Raw genomic sequence first — 20,936 nt, 5'->3', positions numbered from 1 at the left:
GCGGGCATTTGCTGAAATGTTCAGCTTTAAGTCTGAAATGGAAGGAAATATTAATATGCACTGAATGGAATGAATAGTGAGGTTTGGCAAGTGGCAAGATCCCAGTGGCAGAAAGGATGGGGTAAAACTACCCCCTCCCCCACTCCCCATCCCCCAATAACACATCCTCAAAGTCGTTTTATTAAGTCAATTGACTATTTTCATGTTTCATTTGAATTATCTCTCTGGAATGTCAACGAGAAAGCATTCTGGTGAGAACATTCAAGGCATTAAAAATAAAAGTTAGAGCAAAGAGAAATGGTCAACAGCAAAATGTACTCATAAATATCATGCTGGTAAGTATGCATGACATCCAGAGTGAGTCGTACACTAAGGTAAGGGTATTGTTGTAGTAGGTGTTGATCCGTTGGTCTTTGGGAGGGTCGGCTCTGGTTCTGCATCAAGAAAAGCTGGCTTCAAGCGAGTTATGGAGATTGGCTTATGACAATCGTTAATATCGAGGATGACGGTCTTCTCGGAGCGTTGTAGAACTTTGTAAGGTCTGTCATATGGTTGCTGCCAGGGTTTCCGGACAGCGTCACACCGTAGGAATACATGGGTGCATGTAGAAAATTCCTGAGGAATAAAAACCAGGTGTGACGAAGGCGTATGTGTTGGTGTCACCCAGAGGCCCTGCATGGCCACACAAAGTTGGTTTGCATAGTTTGTGGTGTCGGGCAAGGTGTCATTGGATGCTGAGAAGAATTCTCCTGGGAGATGAAGCAGTGCACCGGTACACTACACAGTGGAGAATCCAAGGTCAACCTTTAGAGCAGCTCGCATACCAAGCAGGACCATAGGTATGACATCCGTCCAATGCGTGTTGTTGTCATGCACTTTACGGGAAGACTTGAGTTGGCAGTGGTAAAGCTCCACCATAACATTCGCTGCTGGATGGTAAATGGTGGTTCGCACATGGTCGGTACCCACGAGTTGAGTCAGCTTGCGAAATGGAATCAATTCAAACTAGCGACCACAATTCCGTAGTGATGGTTGATGCAACACCAAATTGTGTGACCCAGGTGTGGACGAAGGCCCTGATGATAGTAGGTGCGGTGATGTCAGCTATTGGTGTAGTCTCCGACCAATGGATGAAGCGGTCAGCACAAGTTAGTAAATAGCGGTGCCCATTTGAAGGTGCTAGGATCCACATGGACCTTGTCGAAATGCCTATCTGGTGTTGAAAATCTACCGAGTGGTGTGACGGTATAACGTGGGATCTTGGAGCATTGACATTGCCGACATTGCTTGGCTCAACAGTGCACGTCGGCAATAATGTGTGGCCAGACGTACCACGTGGTGATGAGTTGCTGGGTTGCTCGAGTACCCAGGTGCACGAGTGAGTGAAAAGTGTCGAAGACTGTATAATGGAATTCCACAGGAATGAAAGGGTGTGACTGTATCACACATGAGGGTAGTGTTTGTCCCTTGCAGGGTCATCTCATGAAATGTAAGCAAACCTGCTGCGGATTATAGATGGTGGAGCTCCGTGTCCTCCCATTGTGCTGCTGCCAGTGTATTCAAATCAATGGCCAGTGTGCTGCTAGAAGACAATGCCAATATGCTGATGCATGAGAGAGCATCACCCGCTTAATTCATGATTCCCTTGATGTGTCTGATGTTGATGGTGAATTGTAAGATATCTGGGTTGGCAAAGTGTGCGAGGAGAGCGAGTCTGAATGGGTGGATAGAGCGAAAGATAAAGATTTGTGGTCAGTCAGAACAGGGAGTTGTCTGGCCTCTAAGAAGAGGTGGAAGCGTTTATGGTGAGGTATACAGCAAGTGATTCCTGATTGAAGGTGCTGTACTTGCGCTGTCTTGGTTTAAGCATTTTAGGGAAGACGGCTTGTAGACTTCAGTCAGGATCAATGAACTAGTGAAGGGCTGCACCCACCGCGACTTCAGACACATCTACCATCAGGTGTGTTAACACATCTGGCTTTGGAGGAATCAGGAGTGAGGCATTGGCCAGTGTGTCTTTGATGGTGTAGAAGGCTGCCAAGATTGGCTCCACCCATCGGAACACTTCAGGGTGCTTACCAGTTGTGAGTAACTTGTTCAGCAGCTGCAGTGTTTTGGCTGCATTTGGAATAAATTGATGGTAAAAGTTGACGAGTCCAAAAACACTCTCACAGTTTGTATTGAGATTATGGAAACTGGAAATCATGAATAATCTGTACCTTCTCCTCGAATGAATGGATGCCTGAGCGGTTAACACAGTGGCCGAGGAAATTTCAACTCCGGGACGACGAATATGCACTTTGTGAGATTGATGACGATGTCGAAATCCTGCAAACGGGTGAAGAGGAGACATAGGTGTTCCTGATATTCTTCTGCGGTAGCACTAGTGATTAGAATATCATCTATGTACATAGTACATGTAGCAGAAGTGTAATCTCTGGAGCACCTGAATGATAAAACGTTGAAAGGTTTGTGCGGCATTGCCTAGGCTGAACAGCATCCGAAGAAATTCGAACAGGCCAAAAGGCGTGGTGACTGCTGTCTTCGGGATGCCCTCTGGATCCAAGGGGATCTGGTGGAACACATGAATGAGGTTGATATTGGAGAAGATTGTGGTGCTGTGGAGTGTAGCAGTAAAACCCTGAATGTGTGGAATGGGACAACAGTCTGGAACGTTGTAGGACTGGTAATCTCTACAAGGATGCCAATCCCCAGGTGTCTTTTTGGATATACCATGTGTATCGATGAAGCCCAACTCCAGGTCGATGGTCTGATGATCCCACGTTGTAATATAGTCAGGCATTGTAACCAAACTCCTGGCAGGCGATAGATAATTTCTTGGTTGATAGTCAGCGAGCACGTGCAAAAACAGGGGCACCTTTGGTCTCGATGTGATGCGTGATCTGGTGTTTGATGGGCTGGGTTGTCTCCGATGGGCGCATTATGGATGGGAAGTCATAAAGTACTTTCTGAAAAGGGCATGTGGGCGTGGATGGTAGACACATGATATTTATTCAGCAATGAAATTGTGGATGCTTTCCCAAAAGCACTAAGCTGTGTTGAAGCATCTAAGACGGCGATGTTTGACGTCTGAGGAGATTGAATTCTGACGCAAAATATCCGCACTTAGGTTAGAGTATCTGGTGTCAGCAATAGTAAGCACCCACGGAAATGAGCTACGTAAACCCAAATTAAGCTGGAGGAAACATTCTCCAAAAGTAGCCATAGCACTGTTGTTAGCAGCATGTAATGAATATTCCTGTCGATTTTTCTGTTCACGGCAGCACAATGCTCACCCCTGTAACCACAAGAAAACGAAGTCTGCTCGTACAATCCACGAGGAAGAGAAGGTGACCGACGTGTGGTCCAGGTGAACTCGTTGCCATTAGTTGTGGGCCTCGTCGTTTCTTTGCGGCAAGTTCGAGCATGGTGCTCTACACTGACGAGCATTTGCTCAAGGGAAGACCACAACTCTCCTGAATTGAAAACAACAAAAAAAAATTTCAATAAAATACTACTGAGGAGAACCAACAAAACACTCAAGAGATTGGTACCAAAATCATCCCCATTAAAGGAACTCAACACCATGAGCTTTGCAGCAGTAATGTTCATACAAGATAAAGTAACAGGAAAACAACATCACAAGAAGAACAAACAGCCTAAACGTAATCTAGATCAGGCACCACCATGGAAACGGTGACTAGAGACACAAAGGGAGCAACAGAGAAAGGAAACGGGATAAATACAACAATTTACAAGGGGTAATCGAAGTTCAAAGCTCATGAGGAGAATCCAAAAAATAAAAAACAAATACAAAATTGGAAATAAAGACAGAGAGGTAATGGTTGCTGAAAGCAAACTCAAAATAGAAATGACAGCAAGAAAGATAAAACAGAAATGATAGCAAGAAAGGTAAATAAATAAAAAACGATGATAAAGTCAACAAAGGGAGAAACCAAAACCGCATGTTTGAAAACAACCTGAAAAGATTCTACTGCAAACTGGGGAAACAAAAGCAAAACATACCAAATCCCCCCAAGAAAGATAAACTTGAAAATTTCTGGAAAGGAATCTACGAGGACCAACAAGAACACAATAAAGAAGCAGATTGGATAGAACACATTACCCCATGCAGGTGTGTTCAGAGAACACATTACCCCCATGCAGGTGTGCTGACTTGAGAAACAAGGTCATGGACAGGGTCGACGAGCAGAAAATTTGATTGGTCATGATGTTGTAAATTGCAGTAATATTTTGTTCAAGTACTGTTAAATGGAAAGGTTTTGAAAGTGGCATAAGGCAATTTGTGTTCTTCATTGTTTGAGTATGTATATAATTACTGTTTATTTAAATTTTAAAAATATTTCAGAGATTCTTAAAAACCTTTTTTTGGAAGTCATCTTTTTCACCACCTTATTTAACCCTAAAAAGGTAAGGTGGGATTTTGAGGACCCCAAACCCAAAATATATTTTGAAAAGAAAAAAAAAATTAACATTTTTTTTTCTAAAGACATTTTCTCTAAAATTTTAAAAATAAAAAGTTATTACAAGTAGATTAATCTAGTTTTAGTCTTAAAATATTGAAAAAGGTTTCAATTTGATATTTACAGTTACTTCACTTCTTATATTGCTTTGCTTTCCTCTCTGTGGAGACATCAACTTCACCTGGGAGTGGTGCAAGTTCTCCGAAAGGGAACATTCAGATGGCATTAGCTGGCACCCTGTGCCTGGGTTCATTGTCATCCTTGAGTATGATAATCCCATCGTCCCATTACCTGGTAGGTAACGAACGAAACACTGTTGTTCACCCGGATACCACGCTGAGGAGTGGTTGGACTTATAACCAGGACACCACCCACACATGCACATAATGTGCAAACACACACACACACACACACACACACACACACACACACACACACACACACACACACACACACACACACACACACACACACACACACACACACACACACACACACACACACCGTCACTCGAGTCTCGCAGGTGGAACACCATAAATACTCGTATAACATTATGAAATGTTTTTGTTAAAAATACTTGCAACATTCTTGTGCATGATAAAAAAAAAGTTTTTTTTAATACAAAGCCCAACTATTATGAAGATAAATTAAATCATTGCAATTGGAAGAAAGTGCTTATAAAGCTACGTATAAAGCTACAAAGAGCTGATTTGTTTTTGTTGATTGCAACTCCATCTTCTGCTATTTTTCTGCCCTCGAAAGAAAGTGAAAAACGACGACAAACTATCCACTCAACTGTACTGTGTTATTTCATTCAAAGGGATGGTAAACGTCTATGTTGCCTTTTTATTGCTTTACGTTTTGCATGAAAAGCCAATACAGTATTACCAATTTAGACTATTGTAGATACAGGAAAGCCTCTGTCACCAGTTTAAGCCATTCTGCATTGTGGTAAAACTTCTATTTCCATTTTGTTTTGTGTTTAGAAGTAAAAACATACATATTACCAGTGTAGGCCATTGTGTGTTGTGATAATGCCTTTACTCCCATATTAATGTTTGGGGATTGTGGAAAAGCTTCTATTCTAATTTTAGGCAATTGTATGCAGCATTAAAGCCTCTATTACCAGTTTAACCATTGTCTGGAGCGGTAAACCCCTTCCATTACCATTTTAGGCTACTGTGTGCAGCAATAAAGCCTATATTACTGCTTTAGGTTATTGTCTAGATGGATGAAGCCTCCATTACCATTTTAGGCCATTGTGCTTACAGTGGTAAAACCTTTATTACCAGTTTAACCATTGTCTAGAGCGGTAAACCCCTTCCATTACCATTTTAGGCCACTGTGTGCAGCAATAAAGCCTATATTACTACTTCAGGTTATTGTCTAGATGGATGAAGCCTCCATTACCATTTTAGGTCATTGTGCTTACAGTGGTAAAACCTTTATTACCAGTTTAGGCCATTGTCTAGAGCTGTATTGAGCCTCCAATACCATTGAGGCCACTGTGTACAATGCTAAAGCCTTTATTACCAGCTGAGGTCATTGTCTGTAGCCATAAAGCCTCCATAATTACCATCTTAGGTCAAATGTGTACAACGAAAAAGCCTGTGTTAGTGGATTTGGCCATTGTGGACCGTGGTAAAGCCGATATGGTATTACCAGTTTTGGTGCCTTTGTCTAGATTGGTAAAGGCTCCATTCCTACTTTAGGTCATTGTGTGCAGCCCTAAAGACTCTACTATTAGTTTAGGTCATGATATATTATGATTGCACTGATACAATTGTTGAAGGATTTATTTAAACATAAACCAACCTTCATAGTTAAAAGGATTTCTTTGTGTACGAGCTTTATTTCTAGTGTTGTTGTTATGAACAAATTGAAATTGGATCCATGGCAGTGTCATCCAGCAGATTCCGACAGTAAAACAGAATAATTATGTAACTACATGTAAATTACAGTTATTTATTACATATATACAGTTATAATTACAGTCCTCAACAGTTATCAAATACAGTCCTCAACAGTTATTGGTTTTAATAATCTATCTTTTGCCACAAATTATCCGAATGATTTTTAAACCATCTCCTTAAAATCAGATAATGGTTATTCCAAAGTTTTTATCAAAATGAGCATACCTTAACCAACATAGGTACTTCATATTATTTAGATGTCATCATTACCTTATCATAGTTGTTTATTTATAACCCGAGAGATTAATCTTCTCTCGGATTGTCATCAAAATTGAATCAACTGCCTCAGAAATATAACTGAGGAAATAAATGATGGAATTTCACCAACACTCCATTCGTACCAGTATTACTAAGCAGTCCTTAAGGCATCGACAGCTCAGAAAATTTAATTATGATCTGTGCAGCTGTTCCAAAGTCACTGTTAACAAATTAATTAAGCCTCCCCTATAGAATAGGGGAAGACTTATTGCTGTTGTAGGGTTTGTTTCTACAATTGCTTTGTTTGTACAAATTGTATTTTAATGGTACCACAGAGTTTTTTTAGTCTCTAGGAGTATTAAATCACCACATAACAATTATTATTATCCCCACGCTTTTGAAAAATATACGAGGTGGTATTGTAATCGGCTCCTGTCTATTTATCTGATGTCTGTCTGTCTGTCCATCCATCTATCTGTCCCGCTATCTCTTAAATGGTTGGGCAGAATTCACCAAACTTGGTAGTTATGACAACCACAAGGCAAAAATGTGCAAGTTCAGTGCCATTTTCAGTCCACCCCCCTGGATTGGGGTTAAAAGGTTAAAAAAAATGCAATTATGGACACATTTACAACTTTAATTTTGCATCTGCAATCAATGTTGGGGATACATTAAATATGTAATGATTCCTTTGGATTTGATCCTGGTGCAAGCCCAAAAGGGTGGGGACTTGGGGTCACAGGGGTCAAAATGGAAATTTGTTTTTCAGTCAAAATTTGATATTAGGTTATTCCTGGTGGAATTTTTTGATATTTTGAAACTTTGCTTGAGTTGGGAAGCATGAGGATTTGTGATGGTGCACCATCAACTTCTCTCTAGGTTTTATTATTATTGTTATTATTATTATTATTATTATTATTCCTGTATTCCCAATTTAGAAAAAAATCCAAGCTGTATCTCTGAGCTGGCAGAGACTTTCGGAATGAAATTTTTCATCAATAATGTAACTAATAACTATGCAGGGTTGACATGTTTCTTTTTTTAACCTAGACCTCATTTTAAAGGTCATGACCTAATTATAGACATTTTAACATTTTCCACCGTAACTTGACTAAGGTTTGTCCAATCAGAACAAAATTGCACTCACCAGATAGCCTCGAGCAAGGTGTATTTAGGTGTACTTTACATCATACCCCTCTGGGTTAAACTCAAAGCCTTACACCTCAAGGAGAACTGAACCAATATTTAGATTTTTCTCCCTTTTTCTGCCAATGTACGAGGACTATCAGAACGAAATTTTGCATCAATAATGGGAATAAAAAGTATGCAGGGTTGACTTAATTTTATTTGACCTTGACCTAATTTTAAGGTCATGGCCCAATTATAGACATTAACATTTTCACAAAAACTCGACAGGTTTGTCCAATCGTAATTAATTGTCAACTTTTGATGGCCTGGAACAAAGCACATTTGCACTTAATTTACATCATACCCCTCCGAGTTAAAGGCCAAGGTTAAATGTCGATCTGAAAAAAATAACACGGTAAAGTTATTGGGGATAACAAATGGCGGTCTGAAAAATAATAACGTTTTTTTTTTTTAATCATCGCTCAATTTTACCAATGCAGAATCTCAAAGACTGCTTGGCCTTCTAAGATATTCTTGCATCATAATAGTGAACCTGTACTGATGCTGTGCACCTGATATTTGTTTTGTGTCCTTGACTATTTTTTCTTACTATGACCAAATTAAGAAAAAACAGCTTTTTGATCACAGCTTAAAAAATTCCCCTCCGTTTTTCATGATGTTGAGTATTTTGGATAGATTTTAGATGGGGACATATTTTCCTAATTTTCAATTTATCCCTAAATGTTGAAGGTCATGGTCATATTGTGGTCTGAACCAAATATACCATCATTGGATCGTGGGCCAAGGGTAAGTTGCGGGCGATCGCGAAGGGCAAGCTGGAGGTGGCTTATCCTTGGTGATCACCTTGTGATTGCAGATATCTAGTTATGGATTGGGATTCAATTAAAAGTCCATCCCACTGGTTGCATGAATACAGGAGTGTGGCTTTGCCACTGATGCAGTGCCCCTGCACATTTAGGCATAAATTTGCTTGTTCAGGGTACCAGCAACAATTGCCTGCTCTATGTTGAAAGACACTATGGGATATTTAACATGAACAACCTAATGTTAGCAGATGGGGCACCCAGCTTGACATCCATCCGAGGGACGAGAGAAGGTGCACCTTGTGATGTAACAACCTGCCTGTGAAGCACCAGTCACTCTGGTCGGGAATTAAACCCAAACTGGACAGCTCAATGTCAAGTGTGCTATCTCAGTACAATCCTGTCGAACTGTCCTAAAGCGAACAGCAGATGCAGGAAGAAGCAAAAGTAGAGCAGAAAGGAATTTATTAGATTTACCATGATGATTGTAGAATCTCTCACAATAAGAAATGAAAATGTCCACCCTCATGTCTCCATATAAGTAGAGCATAACTATAGCCGTGTTGGCTGCCCCGTGCCATTTTAAATCGGAACTTTCAACATGAGGTAAGATCAGATCAGATGAAATGCTGAGTTTTACATAATTCAAACATTGCTAAATGCATTTCCTATTTAAATAGTGAAACAATGAGCTGACCTGTTTGATGTTCCTTTTTGAGAACTTGCCTCCAGATGTCGTGACACCATCCTGTGTAAGTTGTTGATTGTTACTTCACGCACGTGAAGCGAAGAGTGGGGTTAAGCAATTCGTTCACTTCTGTCTATCTGCCCTTCTGTCTAAAACGTCAGGTTATGATCGAGGAACAATGTAATTTCAATTGAACTAGCACATTCACCATAGGATGATTGCATCACCCCTCCCCCCTACCTACAGTGACACACACACACACACACACACACACACACACACACACACACACACACACACACACACACACACACACACACACACACACACACACACACACACCTGTGGACAATTACAGGAATGTGTTCTATGAACTTTCGAGTTCACTCATGTCTGTTAGTCGTTTGCACAAGGTCATGACTGACTGATGTATCATACTCCATGATACAGAGCATTGGTTCTGCAGAAGCAGTTAATTGGCAAAGGTCATGCTGGGCAGTTTGCCATCACTCTCCCAGCAGTAACTCTGGCAGGGATTTGGAATTTAGCCATGGTGCTGGCGATATTAGCTCACATACTCTTGGCGTTGGACACCATGGGATCTTTGCCGTCTACTAACTAATACCAGCAGACGGGATGCCAGCTTAATGTCCATCTATCCATCCGAGAGACGACACACACCACACACATTGATGAATTGCCCTACCAGGATGACAGTTTATAGCTGGGTCGGGATTCGAACCCAGGTTAGACAGCTTAGAGCGTGTGTGCATACCGATAGGTCATCCTGCCAGCCCAACCTTATTCATTGGAATAAAATAAAATAACACTCCTTTAAGTATTCAGGAAATGATCGATACATCTCATAAATAATCAGCTAACCGGCAAGTCGCCATTTATATATAATGTACTTAAAGGGAGTGGGGTGATGGAGGTTGAAGGAGGGAGTGATCGGAACTGAGAAGATAAAGGAGAAAATTTATGGCAGAGAAGTTGGGAAGAAGGCAGTAAAATATAAAAGTGGGGAAGGGTAGGGGGAGTTGGGAAGGAGTAACAAGAGATGGATGAAGAGGGTATTTGAAGAGGAGGAAAAAAAAAGGTGGCGGAAGAGGGGTGCGAGGAAGAATTGAGAATATTAAAGGATGGAGGAAGAGGGGATTTGAGGAGGAGAGAGAAAAAAGATATGGGGGAAGAGGGGAGTTGGGAAGGAAGTGGAAAGGGTGATGTTGAGGACACAGGGAAGAAGGGGGTGTTGTGGAGAGTGGGGTGGTATCAGAATTCCAGAATTGTAGCATTTGTTATATGTAGACAGGCTTTAAGGAAAACGTTCGCTTCTCTACGGACAAAAAGCCTTCGCAGAAATCTGAGATTTTACATAAACCCCTTATTCTGTCAAATTATATTTATTGTGTAGAACCATTCTGTCACTGGTTAAATTCTGTTTGTATTTCTTTCCTCATCGTGTGGTTTTGGAACACGGTTGGGAAACACAGTACGGCCTTATGTGGTCACTGTTGATACTGAAGGAACTTTCAAAGGCTGCACCACGTGAAGGTTCTTTCTTTGAAAACAAAGGTAATTTCCAGATCGACCAGGTGGCCCATCTATCGAGACACATTAGAAAGTGAGGTTGACTTGGATATCTATCTGATCGTGTTCCAAAAATCCCGAAGCAGTTTACATTCTTTAGATTTCGAGTTTGGCTGCCCGACAAAGCCATGGTTCCTTTCACAAGTCATCGGCCGCCGGCAGATTGAAGACCCATGGGGATGTTTTCACATGTCTGAGAATTACCCTCCATTAGCTCTTTTAGTTGAAACAAGTTTTCAGAACTTAAATACCACATTATTGGTGTAAAGCAGACATCACATTTTTAGCTCACCTGGACTTTAGTCCCGTGAGCTTATGCGATCAAGCAGTGTCCGAAGGTGAGAGCAAGAGTGAGTGAGTGAGTCGATTAGTAAACACTTCAGTCATTATCGCTTGAACCAAATACACGATTTTGATGAAACTTAGCCACGAGCTTCATAACTGATGCCTAATGAAAGTGTATTGACTGCATCAAAAGATGTGCTCATTGGGGGAGTTTACGGTGGATTTTTTTGACCTCCCCCCCTCCCAAAAAAAAAATTAGGTATTTGCTCTCTTTTCTGAAACTACCCACACAATTTTGATGAAAATTTACTACAACCTTCATCACCCGTGATGTACCAAAGTTTGTTCACAGCATAAAATATATATGTATATATATATATATATATATATATATATATATATATATATATATATATATATATATATATATATATATATATATATATATATATCAGGGTCGAGGAGGGTTTGTGGGGTTTTGAGCTCACTTCCACAAATAGGTATTTGCTCTCTTCTCAAAAACTACACACACAATTTCAATGAAACTTGACCACAACCTTCATCACCCGTGATGTACTAAAATTTGTTCATGGCATTAAACAAACAAAAAAATCTGGGTCAAAGGGGGTCTGCAGAGAGTTTGGATGACCGTTGCTCCTAATCCATCTGAGTTTCAGGACATGCAGTCCTATTTTTCCTATGAGGGTGAATCAAGCTTGACGTGAACATCCCTCGATTAAAGGAATAGTGATGTATGAAGATGGTAATTGCTTGCACAGCACCATATGAACGCAGTCACACATTTCCTGCTTTAAAAAACTGTGCTGGAAACAGAGAATGTGGTGAGTGAGATAGTAAAGAGGGTGCAACAAAGACGAGTTGCAATGGCATTCCATAGAGTGCATACCTCCGCCAGGCTGAACAGTTTACGATTTGTATTCCACTGAGAGTCTGGATGCAGATCCAGCCTTTAAGCAAAATCTAACCTGGGATGGCACGGGGAAAAACAATGGCCGCCCATTCAAATGTGTACAAAATAACACTTAAAAACGACTATAGAGTGAAGATTTCTGCTTCTTCTTCTTTCGGCTGCTCCCGTTAGGGGTCGCCACAGCGGATCATCCGTATGATCCACATAGTGATTTGGCTTAATTTTTACGCCGGATGCTCTTCCTGACGCAACCCTGGTCGCCTCTTACGACACAGGGATATGGTACACCTATTCTATCCGGGGCATACACCGGGACCAGTACACTGGTACTCACTTCGCTGACCTCGGAAGGATGACAGGCTGAGTTAACCCCCTGGTGTATTAATTCAGCGGCCCAACGGGGCTTGAACTCAGGACCTTTGGATCCCAAGCCCGACACCCAAACCACTGTGCCAACACCAGGCATTTATAGAGTGAAGACATAAGCATTTAAAAAGCCATATCTTATATTCTCAAACGTTTTCATAACCAACAAGAATGAAAAATACACCAAAATACATCGTAAAATTGCCAAATTGTTCATCCACAGAATTGTTGATAAATGTCATCCTGCCCAACACGATAATGGCTGAAGCAATTACAATGATTCCAATGGAAGGAAGCGACATTCTCACTTGGGTACTACATCAAAACCATAACATAAATATTTTAAATCAGATTTAAAAATAATACACTACAAAAGAGCACCGAAGCATGGTGTCATGTTGGCATGACAAAACAATGCCAGGTTTTACACTCGTATAATATGGCCACCTTAGCTTGTGAAGCTGTTACAGCGTTTGCATTCCTGATTGTAATCAACAATCAAAGGCATATCTGCAGCTTTTATCGTTTTCTAAAGGAATCAAGTGTTAAGCAATGGTGGTTTGAACAAATAAGGTGATTTATCGCTTTTGTCCTTCGTCGTCCTTCTCTTTCCTTTATAAGGGATGAGGTCCAACAGAACCAAGCTTCTGTCTTGCCATGCCCATGATATTCCTCCACTTCCCTCTGTCCTTCAGCCAATTTCTCCACTCTCCAACCACCCCCACCTTATTGATATCCCTCCTCACACATTCTTCTAATCTCAACCCTGATCTACCTTGTTTCCTTTTTTTTTTTTTTCCAACCTATCCTCTCTCTGCCATCCTCTCTTTCTCCATCAGCACCAAGTATTCAGCCCACTTCAGCCGGCTTTTCATCAATCTCCCCATCAAGCTCATATGCACACCAATATCCTCCCTCAGTTCTTCCATCCTCCTCATATCCACCCTCTTCACTCCTGCAATCCTCCTGACCCAGTTGTTCTTGCAGACCTGCAACCTCTGTTGTTGTCTCTCTGTCAGTGCAACCGTTTTGAAACCATAAATGTAAGCCAACATCAAGCAATACACCAGAACTTTCCTTTTCAATTACCTTAATGTCTTTATATCACTTTGTTATTTTTCTTTCTGTCTAATTTTATTCTATCAAAACAAACTTAAAATCAGTGTAAAAAGTTGGCATCACAGAAGTTGCGTACTCACCCTCTCATTTTGTGTCCTAGTAAGCCAAGAAATAAATAAATATACCTTGGCTATGCATTAAAAATGCGATGCATTTTAAATAAATATATGTTCAGTGCCGAGAAAGTCTACACCCCCTTTCAAAATGTTCATATTTTGTTGTGTAACAGCCTGCAATTAAATTGCATTAAATCAGATTTGTTCCACCTTTATTTACACATTGTAACCCAAAACTTCCAAGTGATGAACAAATTCTACAAATTTCATTAAATTAATTAAAAATACAAAACTAGAATATCTTGTTTGGATGTGTCCAGCCCCCTTATTATAGCAATTGCAAATTAGCTCAGGTGTAACCAATCACCTTCAAAATCTCACAACAAGTGAATTGCCATCCACCAGTGTTAAATTGTAGTGATTCTGATTATTCCATAATAAAATCAGCTGTTCCTGTAGGTTTCCTCTGCTGGGTAGTGCATTTCACAGCAAAGACTCAACCATGACAACCAAGGGGCTTTGAAAAGACCTCTGGGATAAAGTTGTGGAAAGGCACAGATCAGGGGATAGGTACAAAAATATATCAAAGGACTTGAATATCCCTAGGAGCACAGTCAAGCCAATCATTAAGAAGTGAAAGGCGTATGGTACCACAAGGACCCTGCCAAGATCAGGCCGTCCCAACAAATTGGATGACCAAGGAAGGAGGAAACTGATCAGAAGGGCCACCAAGAGGCCAATGGCAACTTTGAAAGAGCTACATGCCTTTTTGGCAAAGACTGGTCAATGTGCAAGTGAAAACAATATCCCAAGCACTCCACAGGTTTGGCCTGTATGGGAGGGTGGCAAGAAGGAAGCCATTACTCAAAAAATCCCACCTTGAGTTCCATTTGAGGAATGGAAAATACCATGCCAGAGATTCTGAAGCCATGATAGTAAAAAGTTTTGTGGTCTGACAAAACCAAGGTGAAACTTTTTTGGCCAAAATGCAAAACGTTACATTTGGTGCAAAACCCAACACAGCACTTCATCCAAAGAACACCACCATCCCTACTATGAAGCATCATGGTGGCAGCATCATGTCATGGGGATGTTTCTCAGCAGGGGCCAGAGCACATGGCAGGTTAAAAGGGAAAATGGATGGAGGAAAATACAGAAAAACCAAGAGGAAAATCTGCTGCCCTCCACAAGAAAGCTGAAATTGGGATGGAAGTTCACCTTTCAGCATGACAACGACCCGAAGCACACAGTCATAGCTACACTGGAGTGGCTAAGGAACAGAAAGATAAATGTCCTTGAGTGTCCCAGTCAGAGCCCTGACCTAAATCCAATTGAAAATCTGTGGCAAAACTTGAAGATTGCTGTCCATCAACACTCCCCATGCAACTTGACTGAGCTTGAACAGTTTTGTGCAGAAGAATGGGAAAATATTTCCCACTTAAGGTGTGTAAAGTTGGTGGAGACCTATCCCAACATACTCACAACTCTAATTGCCATCAAAGGTGTTTCCACTAAGTATTAACTCAGGGGGGTGGACACTTATCCAACCAAGATATTCTCGTTTTGTATTATAAATTAATTTTCTGAAATTTGTATAATTTGTTTTTCACTTGGAAGTTGTGGGTTACGATGTTTAAATAAAGGTGGAAAAAATCTGATTGAATGCAATTTAATTGCAGGCTGTAACACAACAAACGATGAACATTTTGAAAGGGGGTGTAGACTTTCTATCGGCACTGTTTGTGTTTCTTTAATTTAATTCCTACCTCAGCATGCGGACAACCAAGCACTAGTCCACATGTAAGTAGCTGCCACGTAATTATTCCACTCCGAGTCTGGGAGGTCAAAGGTTAAAACTCCATCCAAGTCGCACCAAAGACTTTTAAAATGGTATGTGCTGCTTCCATGCTTGATGCTTAGTATTCGAAAGGATAGATCCCGGGCAAACAACACTGGGAAGGCAATGGCAACCCACCTCGTATCATTCTTGTGAATAAACTGTTTTGGCAGCACCAATGCTCTGCAGAGTATGGAACATCAAATCAAATCAAATAAGAGTCATGTACCTGGCAGGATGTGTTTATTTAATTGCACTAAATTTCATACTCATACTGTAACTACTGTAACTTCCATTTGATACACACAAAATAATCAGAGGAGACGTGCTCACACAATCAATTTACAGTTCACTTCACTGACATTTGTGGCTAATGACCTCCGTCAAAAAAAGTTAAAATATGGTCCTTTTATCGTCATGTACATGTGGATATGCACAGTGAGAATTACAAGGGCACGTCTCCAATATGGCCATGAGATAGATACTTCAATAAGATGAAAGATCAAATGAAATGATGATGCATGCAATTCAAAATCTCTGCAAGGATAAGAGCCGACATACCTGTAAATACCGGGAGTCATTATTACTGTTATATCAGGAAAAATAATTATATTTACATGCCGTTATGTAAGCGAGTATCCATGAAATAGTAAAGTCCTGAATCTAATTTACGATCAAAGAAGCCGATGTGAGATTATTACAACAGACCGTTCCCGTTTGCGGGGGTTACGTTCTTGAAAAAACCCCGCAATAGGCAAAACCGCGATGCGCAAAGTTGGGTTTTGTCGACTTTTTTTCCCCCCCTAAACTAGTACTGTACGGTGTAAAGCAAAAATGAAAATCACTTAAATTTGTACTTAATTTTGATGATGATGATGATTAAGGGCGTTGGAGGTTATCGAGATGACCTCGATGGCCCTGGCTCATCAGACTTTGTGAAGAAGAAGGTGATCTTTGTCTGCTTTGCCTTGTTCTACATGTCCTCATAGACCTCTGTATAAGGTGCCATGACGGCATCCATTTCGTGCTTGAATTTCAAGCAACTCTCCATGAAGACTTCTTCTTTAGGTTTGAATGGCGTTTTCAGAATAGTGAGGCTCTACATGCGCCACACACCTGAACACATCGGTTGGAGCCCACAAGTACAGGAGACCAGGACCGGATTTAGCCATGTGGTGGCCCATGGGTAGCCTTCAGTAGTGGAGGCCCACCCTACCTTAGAATACTAAAAAGGTGACGAGACATATTTACAGTCATCTATAAAGTATATTTTTCAAGAACAAATAATCTGATTAAAAATGTACATCTGTAAACATCATGATCAATCTATATACATGTAAGAATATAGTTCCTATGTTTCAAGTATAAAGAATCTGAATAAGCGAGCACATGATCAATCTATAAGATTATAAGAATCTGCGAAGTTCTTATGCTTCAAGCATAAAGAATTTGAATAAGCAAGCAGACACATCTTTAAACATCATGATCAAACTATAAGAATCTACGAAGTTGGAAGTTCCCATGTTTCAAGTATAAAGAATCTGAATAGTGTAGTGAATAAGCAAGCAGGTCAATCATGATCAGTAGTAGAATCTACAATCTAGTACAGTACCTAATACCTATATTTACAGACCACTGATGAGACCACCAGGCACTTTACAAGACTTGACCCTTGCAAAGTCTTGGATCAATTTGTCGAAGTCAATCTCTATGAGAATGTCACATTCAATGCTCATCAAGAGTCAAATACATTTTTCCTTACAATTTTTTTTTTCATGAAATATGTGGAGGCCCCCTGGTTGTGGAGGCCCCTGGGCCTCCACAGCTTGCCCATGGCTAAATCCGGCCCTGCAGGAGATTTTATATAGTAACATCCGTTTCTTTCATAAATTACAGCAACAATTTATAGAGTAGAGGGTGCTTCTGGCCCAGTCGGCACACTCTATCCGGTACACCCGACCAGCTGATCCCCATCTCTCGGCAGATTGGAAGAAGCGCGATCGAGATCCCCTGCGCTAAGGGCATCGCATGAAGATGTGACCCAAACCTTCGGGAGCCTTACACCGCTCGCAGAACCTCGTTGGGTGACACTATATCCGATGCAAATAGGAGTTTAGAGCACAATGTCCGAGTCTGAACTCTGAAACGGGTTCATTGTATATTTCTTCCTTTCTCATTACCTCCCAATTGAACCAACATTCCTCACAATTGAATTAATTTGTTTCTTACTTTAAAAGCTTTTAATAACATTTTATGTTTCATTTGCCTTATTTCACTAAAACCCCATATGTTCTTCTTCATAACTATTTACTGTCATAAACAACCTGCGATAACAAACTAAATCACACGAGAGCATGTGATAACAGTCCGTGTGGCACAATATCGAAAGAGCAACTGAGAGTGCAATGGAGGGCAACGTGGGGCTGTAAGATGAGAAGGAGATGCGGGGTTGTGTGTTCCTCCGTTGCAGACCGCGATAGAGCGAGGGACCCATGCCGTGATCGGCACATGTTGCTACAGAAATTCAACCGCGATAGAGTGAAACCACGATGTGGGAACCTGCGATCAGGGCGGGACTACTTTGATCTGATCTGACTTTGATCTGACTACGGGACTGATCTGTATAACAAATGCTGAACTCTCCTCTTTTCCCAACATGACCTCCCAAAGCAGACATTAAAGGGAATTGATGGAACAACGTTATGCGGATCTGCTTGTACAGAGTGCGAGAAGACAACAAACCCTTTCCACATCTCTGTAAGATTTGTCTTTCATGTTAGCTTAGAAAAAGTCCCCAAGGTTCTCCTGGAAAACATGAAAGGTTTTCCACATTATACAATTTAAAATGATTCTCTCCTCTTTGTAACGACTTTGGTTCATTGCAAACACAAGTCTGAAGACGACGATGGTTCACGAGCGGTATTTGACGATGTAGATTGTTTCAGAAGTCAAGGATGAGACAATGTGATAATTTTTGATCAAGTTATAAAAATGATCAACATGATGTGGCACGAGTGACAGGTTATTAGCAGCAAAATGTCGAAAACCCGGTTTCATTCAACAACTTTAAAAATTTGACCTTTGCATAACCTTTAAAGGTCACAAAACAATGTTGTGGACATTAAAATAAGGAAACAGGATACGCGCTATAGCTTAATGGAGTGAGTTCGTCGAAGAAGGTTGAAAACCCGGTTCGATTCCCACAACTTTGAAAATTTGACCTTTGTGAACTTTAAAGGTCAAAGGTCAAGGATTATGACCTTTGGTACAAAACTTCCTCTGGAACATTCCAGGAACAATATAACATCATATAGGCTATATGGCATTTCACACTCCTCGGATTATCCATACTTTGATGAAATCAGCGTAAAAACAAACTTGAAGGGGGCGCCACGGGCAAGGTGTTCGAGATAGAGAAAAATGGTTTCAAGACTTTAGGTGGGGAATGACCTCAACATTATGCATAAAAATATTGTCATCCTAGCTCTCAAAGTTTGGGCGGTCGTCTGATTTTTATGTCAAAATTCACAATTTTCTAAGTTCATGACCTTGTGACCTTGACCTTGGGACTAAAATGAAAAATCGAGCTCCGTGGGGCTATGCAGGTGCCATTGGGATAACCAAATACCGAAACCCCTGCCAGATTCGACAAACCCCCTAGGAGAAGATGCAAATTGAAATTGGCTACCCCCGAAAAACACAATTCGCAATTTTCTAAGTTCGTGACCTTGTGGCCTTGACTTTGGGATGAAAATGAAAAATCGAGCTCTGTGGGGCTATGCACGTGCCATTGGGCTAACCAAATACCGAAACCCCTGTCAGATTCGACAAACCCCCTAGGAGAAGATGCAAATTGAAATTGGCTACCCCCGAAAAACACAATTCGCAATTTTCTAAGTTCGTGACCTTGTGGCCTTGACTTTGGGATGAAAATGAAAAATCGAGCTCTGTGGGGCTATGCACGTGCCATTGGGCTAACCAAATACCGAAACCCCTGTCAGATTCGACAAACCCCCTAGGAGAAGATGCAAATTGAAATTGGCTACCCCCGAAAAAACACAATTCGCAATTTTCTAAGTTCATGACCTTGTGGCCTTGACCTTGGGACGAAAATGAAAAATCGAGCTCTGTGGGGCTATGCAGGTGCCACTGGGTTAACCAAATACCGAAACCCCTGCCAGATTCGACAAACCCCTCGGAGAAGATAATTTTTTGTCAAAATCGCAATTTTCTAAGTTCGTGAACTTGTGACCTTGACCTTGGGACAAAAATGAAAAATCGAGCTCTGTGGGGCTATACAGGTGCCATTGGGCTAACCAAATACCAAAACCCCTGTGAGATTCGACAAAACCACTCGGAGAAGATGCAAATTGAAATTGGCTACCCCCTAAAAACACATGTTTTTGGGGCGTGGCTCCACCCATAATGGGCGCGCCAGGCCCATTCTCAGGAAAACACAACTAGATCATGATATAAACCTCACACCAAAATTTCATCAGGATCGGATCAAAACTCACGGAGCTATGCTCGGGACAGACAGACAGACAGACAGACAGACAGACATACAGACACACAACAATAACGAATATAGTGGTCACTTATATTTTTCGTGAAAATATTTTCTCGTGAACCAATAAGTCGCGAGTGAGGTGATCGACCTGGCAGTCATATTTAGTGATGCTTCAACAAGCAAAGCGCATTTGAGTGAAGTGATAATGATTCCGGGATTTTTGTTTAGAACCAGTCAAGCGTTGTCATGCCAACGTGACGTCACACTTTGATGCTCGATACCCCACAGCCTGTTGAACGCCATTTATGCATGCGCAGAGTGAGAAACTCCGCCGTAAAACTCACTCTTTCCCATCAAACTCGCTGTCTCCCTCAAAGTCTGTCGTGGATTGCAAGGCATCGTGGATTATAAGGTAAGCCAAATGCGTAATTGACGAAAAAAAGGGCCAGAAAGGTCTGCTGCTGCTTTCATTGAGGTTCACAGGGGTCTTACCGGTTATTAAAACAAGCACTCTAAATTCACCTTTCCATATACCGCAGGTGTACAATGGGTCCCCACTTAAAGTCTCCCCCCATTATCCATTGTTTCGCATACAAGTCCATAAGTAACTTCAGAACATTTTCATTATACGTCCAACAATTCTGCGCATTAACGTCAATTGGATGGAAAACCAGTTACCTGGTGTCTCACCCCACAATGCTTTGTGTTCGAGCTTCCCAGCATTCCACCACACAATGCAATGCATCCTTTCCCTCCCAGACTCCATCTCACGCTGTGCATTGTTGAACTTAACACTGCCAGGTACTGTACAGTACTGTACTGCATATATTATTTTAATCTTCATGAACTTTACCGCAGTAATCGTTTGAACAATGAGTGGTAAACAAAGTGGTAATGAAAAGAGTGAACCTGCATGTAAGCAGCAACACAGTAATCAGGTCAGGTAT

General features: G+C 41.0%; 1 protein-coding gene across 1 annotated transcript in view; it reads right to left on the bottom strand.

The window, feature by feature from the left end:
* LOC147015646 (uncharacterized) overlaps nucleotides 1-20,936 on the bottom strand; it is a 51,197-nt gene that overhangs the window by 180 nt on the left and 30,081 nt on the right. The window contains exons 2-5 of the mRNA XM_085847995.1: nucleotides 3,297-3,476; nucleotides 2,734-2,969; nucleotides 2,447-2,572; nucleotides 1-2,328 (exon numbers count right to left, since the gene is read on the bottom strand). The exon at nucleotides 1-2,328 is cut by the window's left edge and continues 180 nt beyond it. Coding sequence (XP_085704121.1) covers nucleotides 1,913-2,328; nucleotides 2,447-2,572; nucleotides 2,734-2,803 — 612 coding nt within the window. The 5' untranslated portion in view covers nucleotides 2,804-2,969; nucleotides 3,297-3,476 and the 3' untranslated portion in view covers nucleotides 1-1,912. The remainder of the gene's footprint in view (nucleotides 2,329-2,446; nucleotides 2,573-2,733; nucleotides 2,970-3,296; nucleotides 3,477-20,936) is intronic.

This window comes from Eptatretus burgeri, chromosome 12 (genome assembly GCF_056783735.1).
Source record: "Eptatretus burgeri isolate ZD-2024b chromosome 12, Ebu_testis_v1, whole genome shotgun sequence".
Lineage (NCBI taxonomy): Eukaryota > Metazoa > Chordata > Myxini > Myxiniformes > Myxinidae > Eptatretus > Eptatretus burgeri.
Note: the sequence above shows the minus strand (reverse complement) of the source record. Positions and strands in the feature narration are given on the sequence as shown.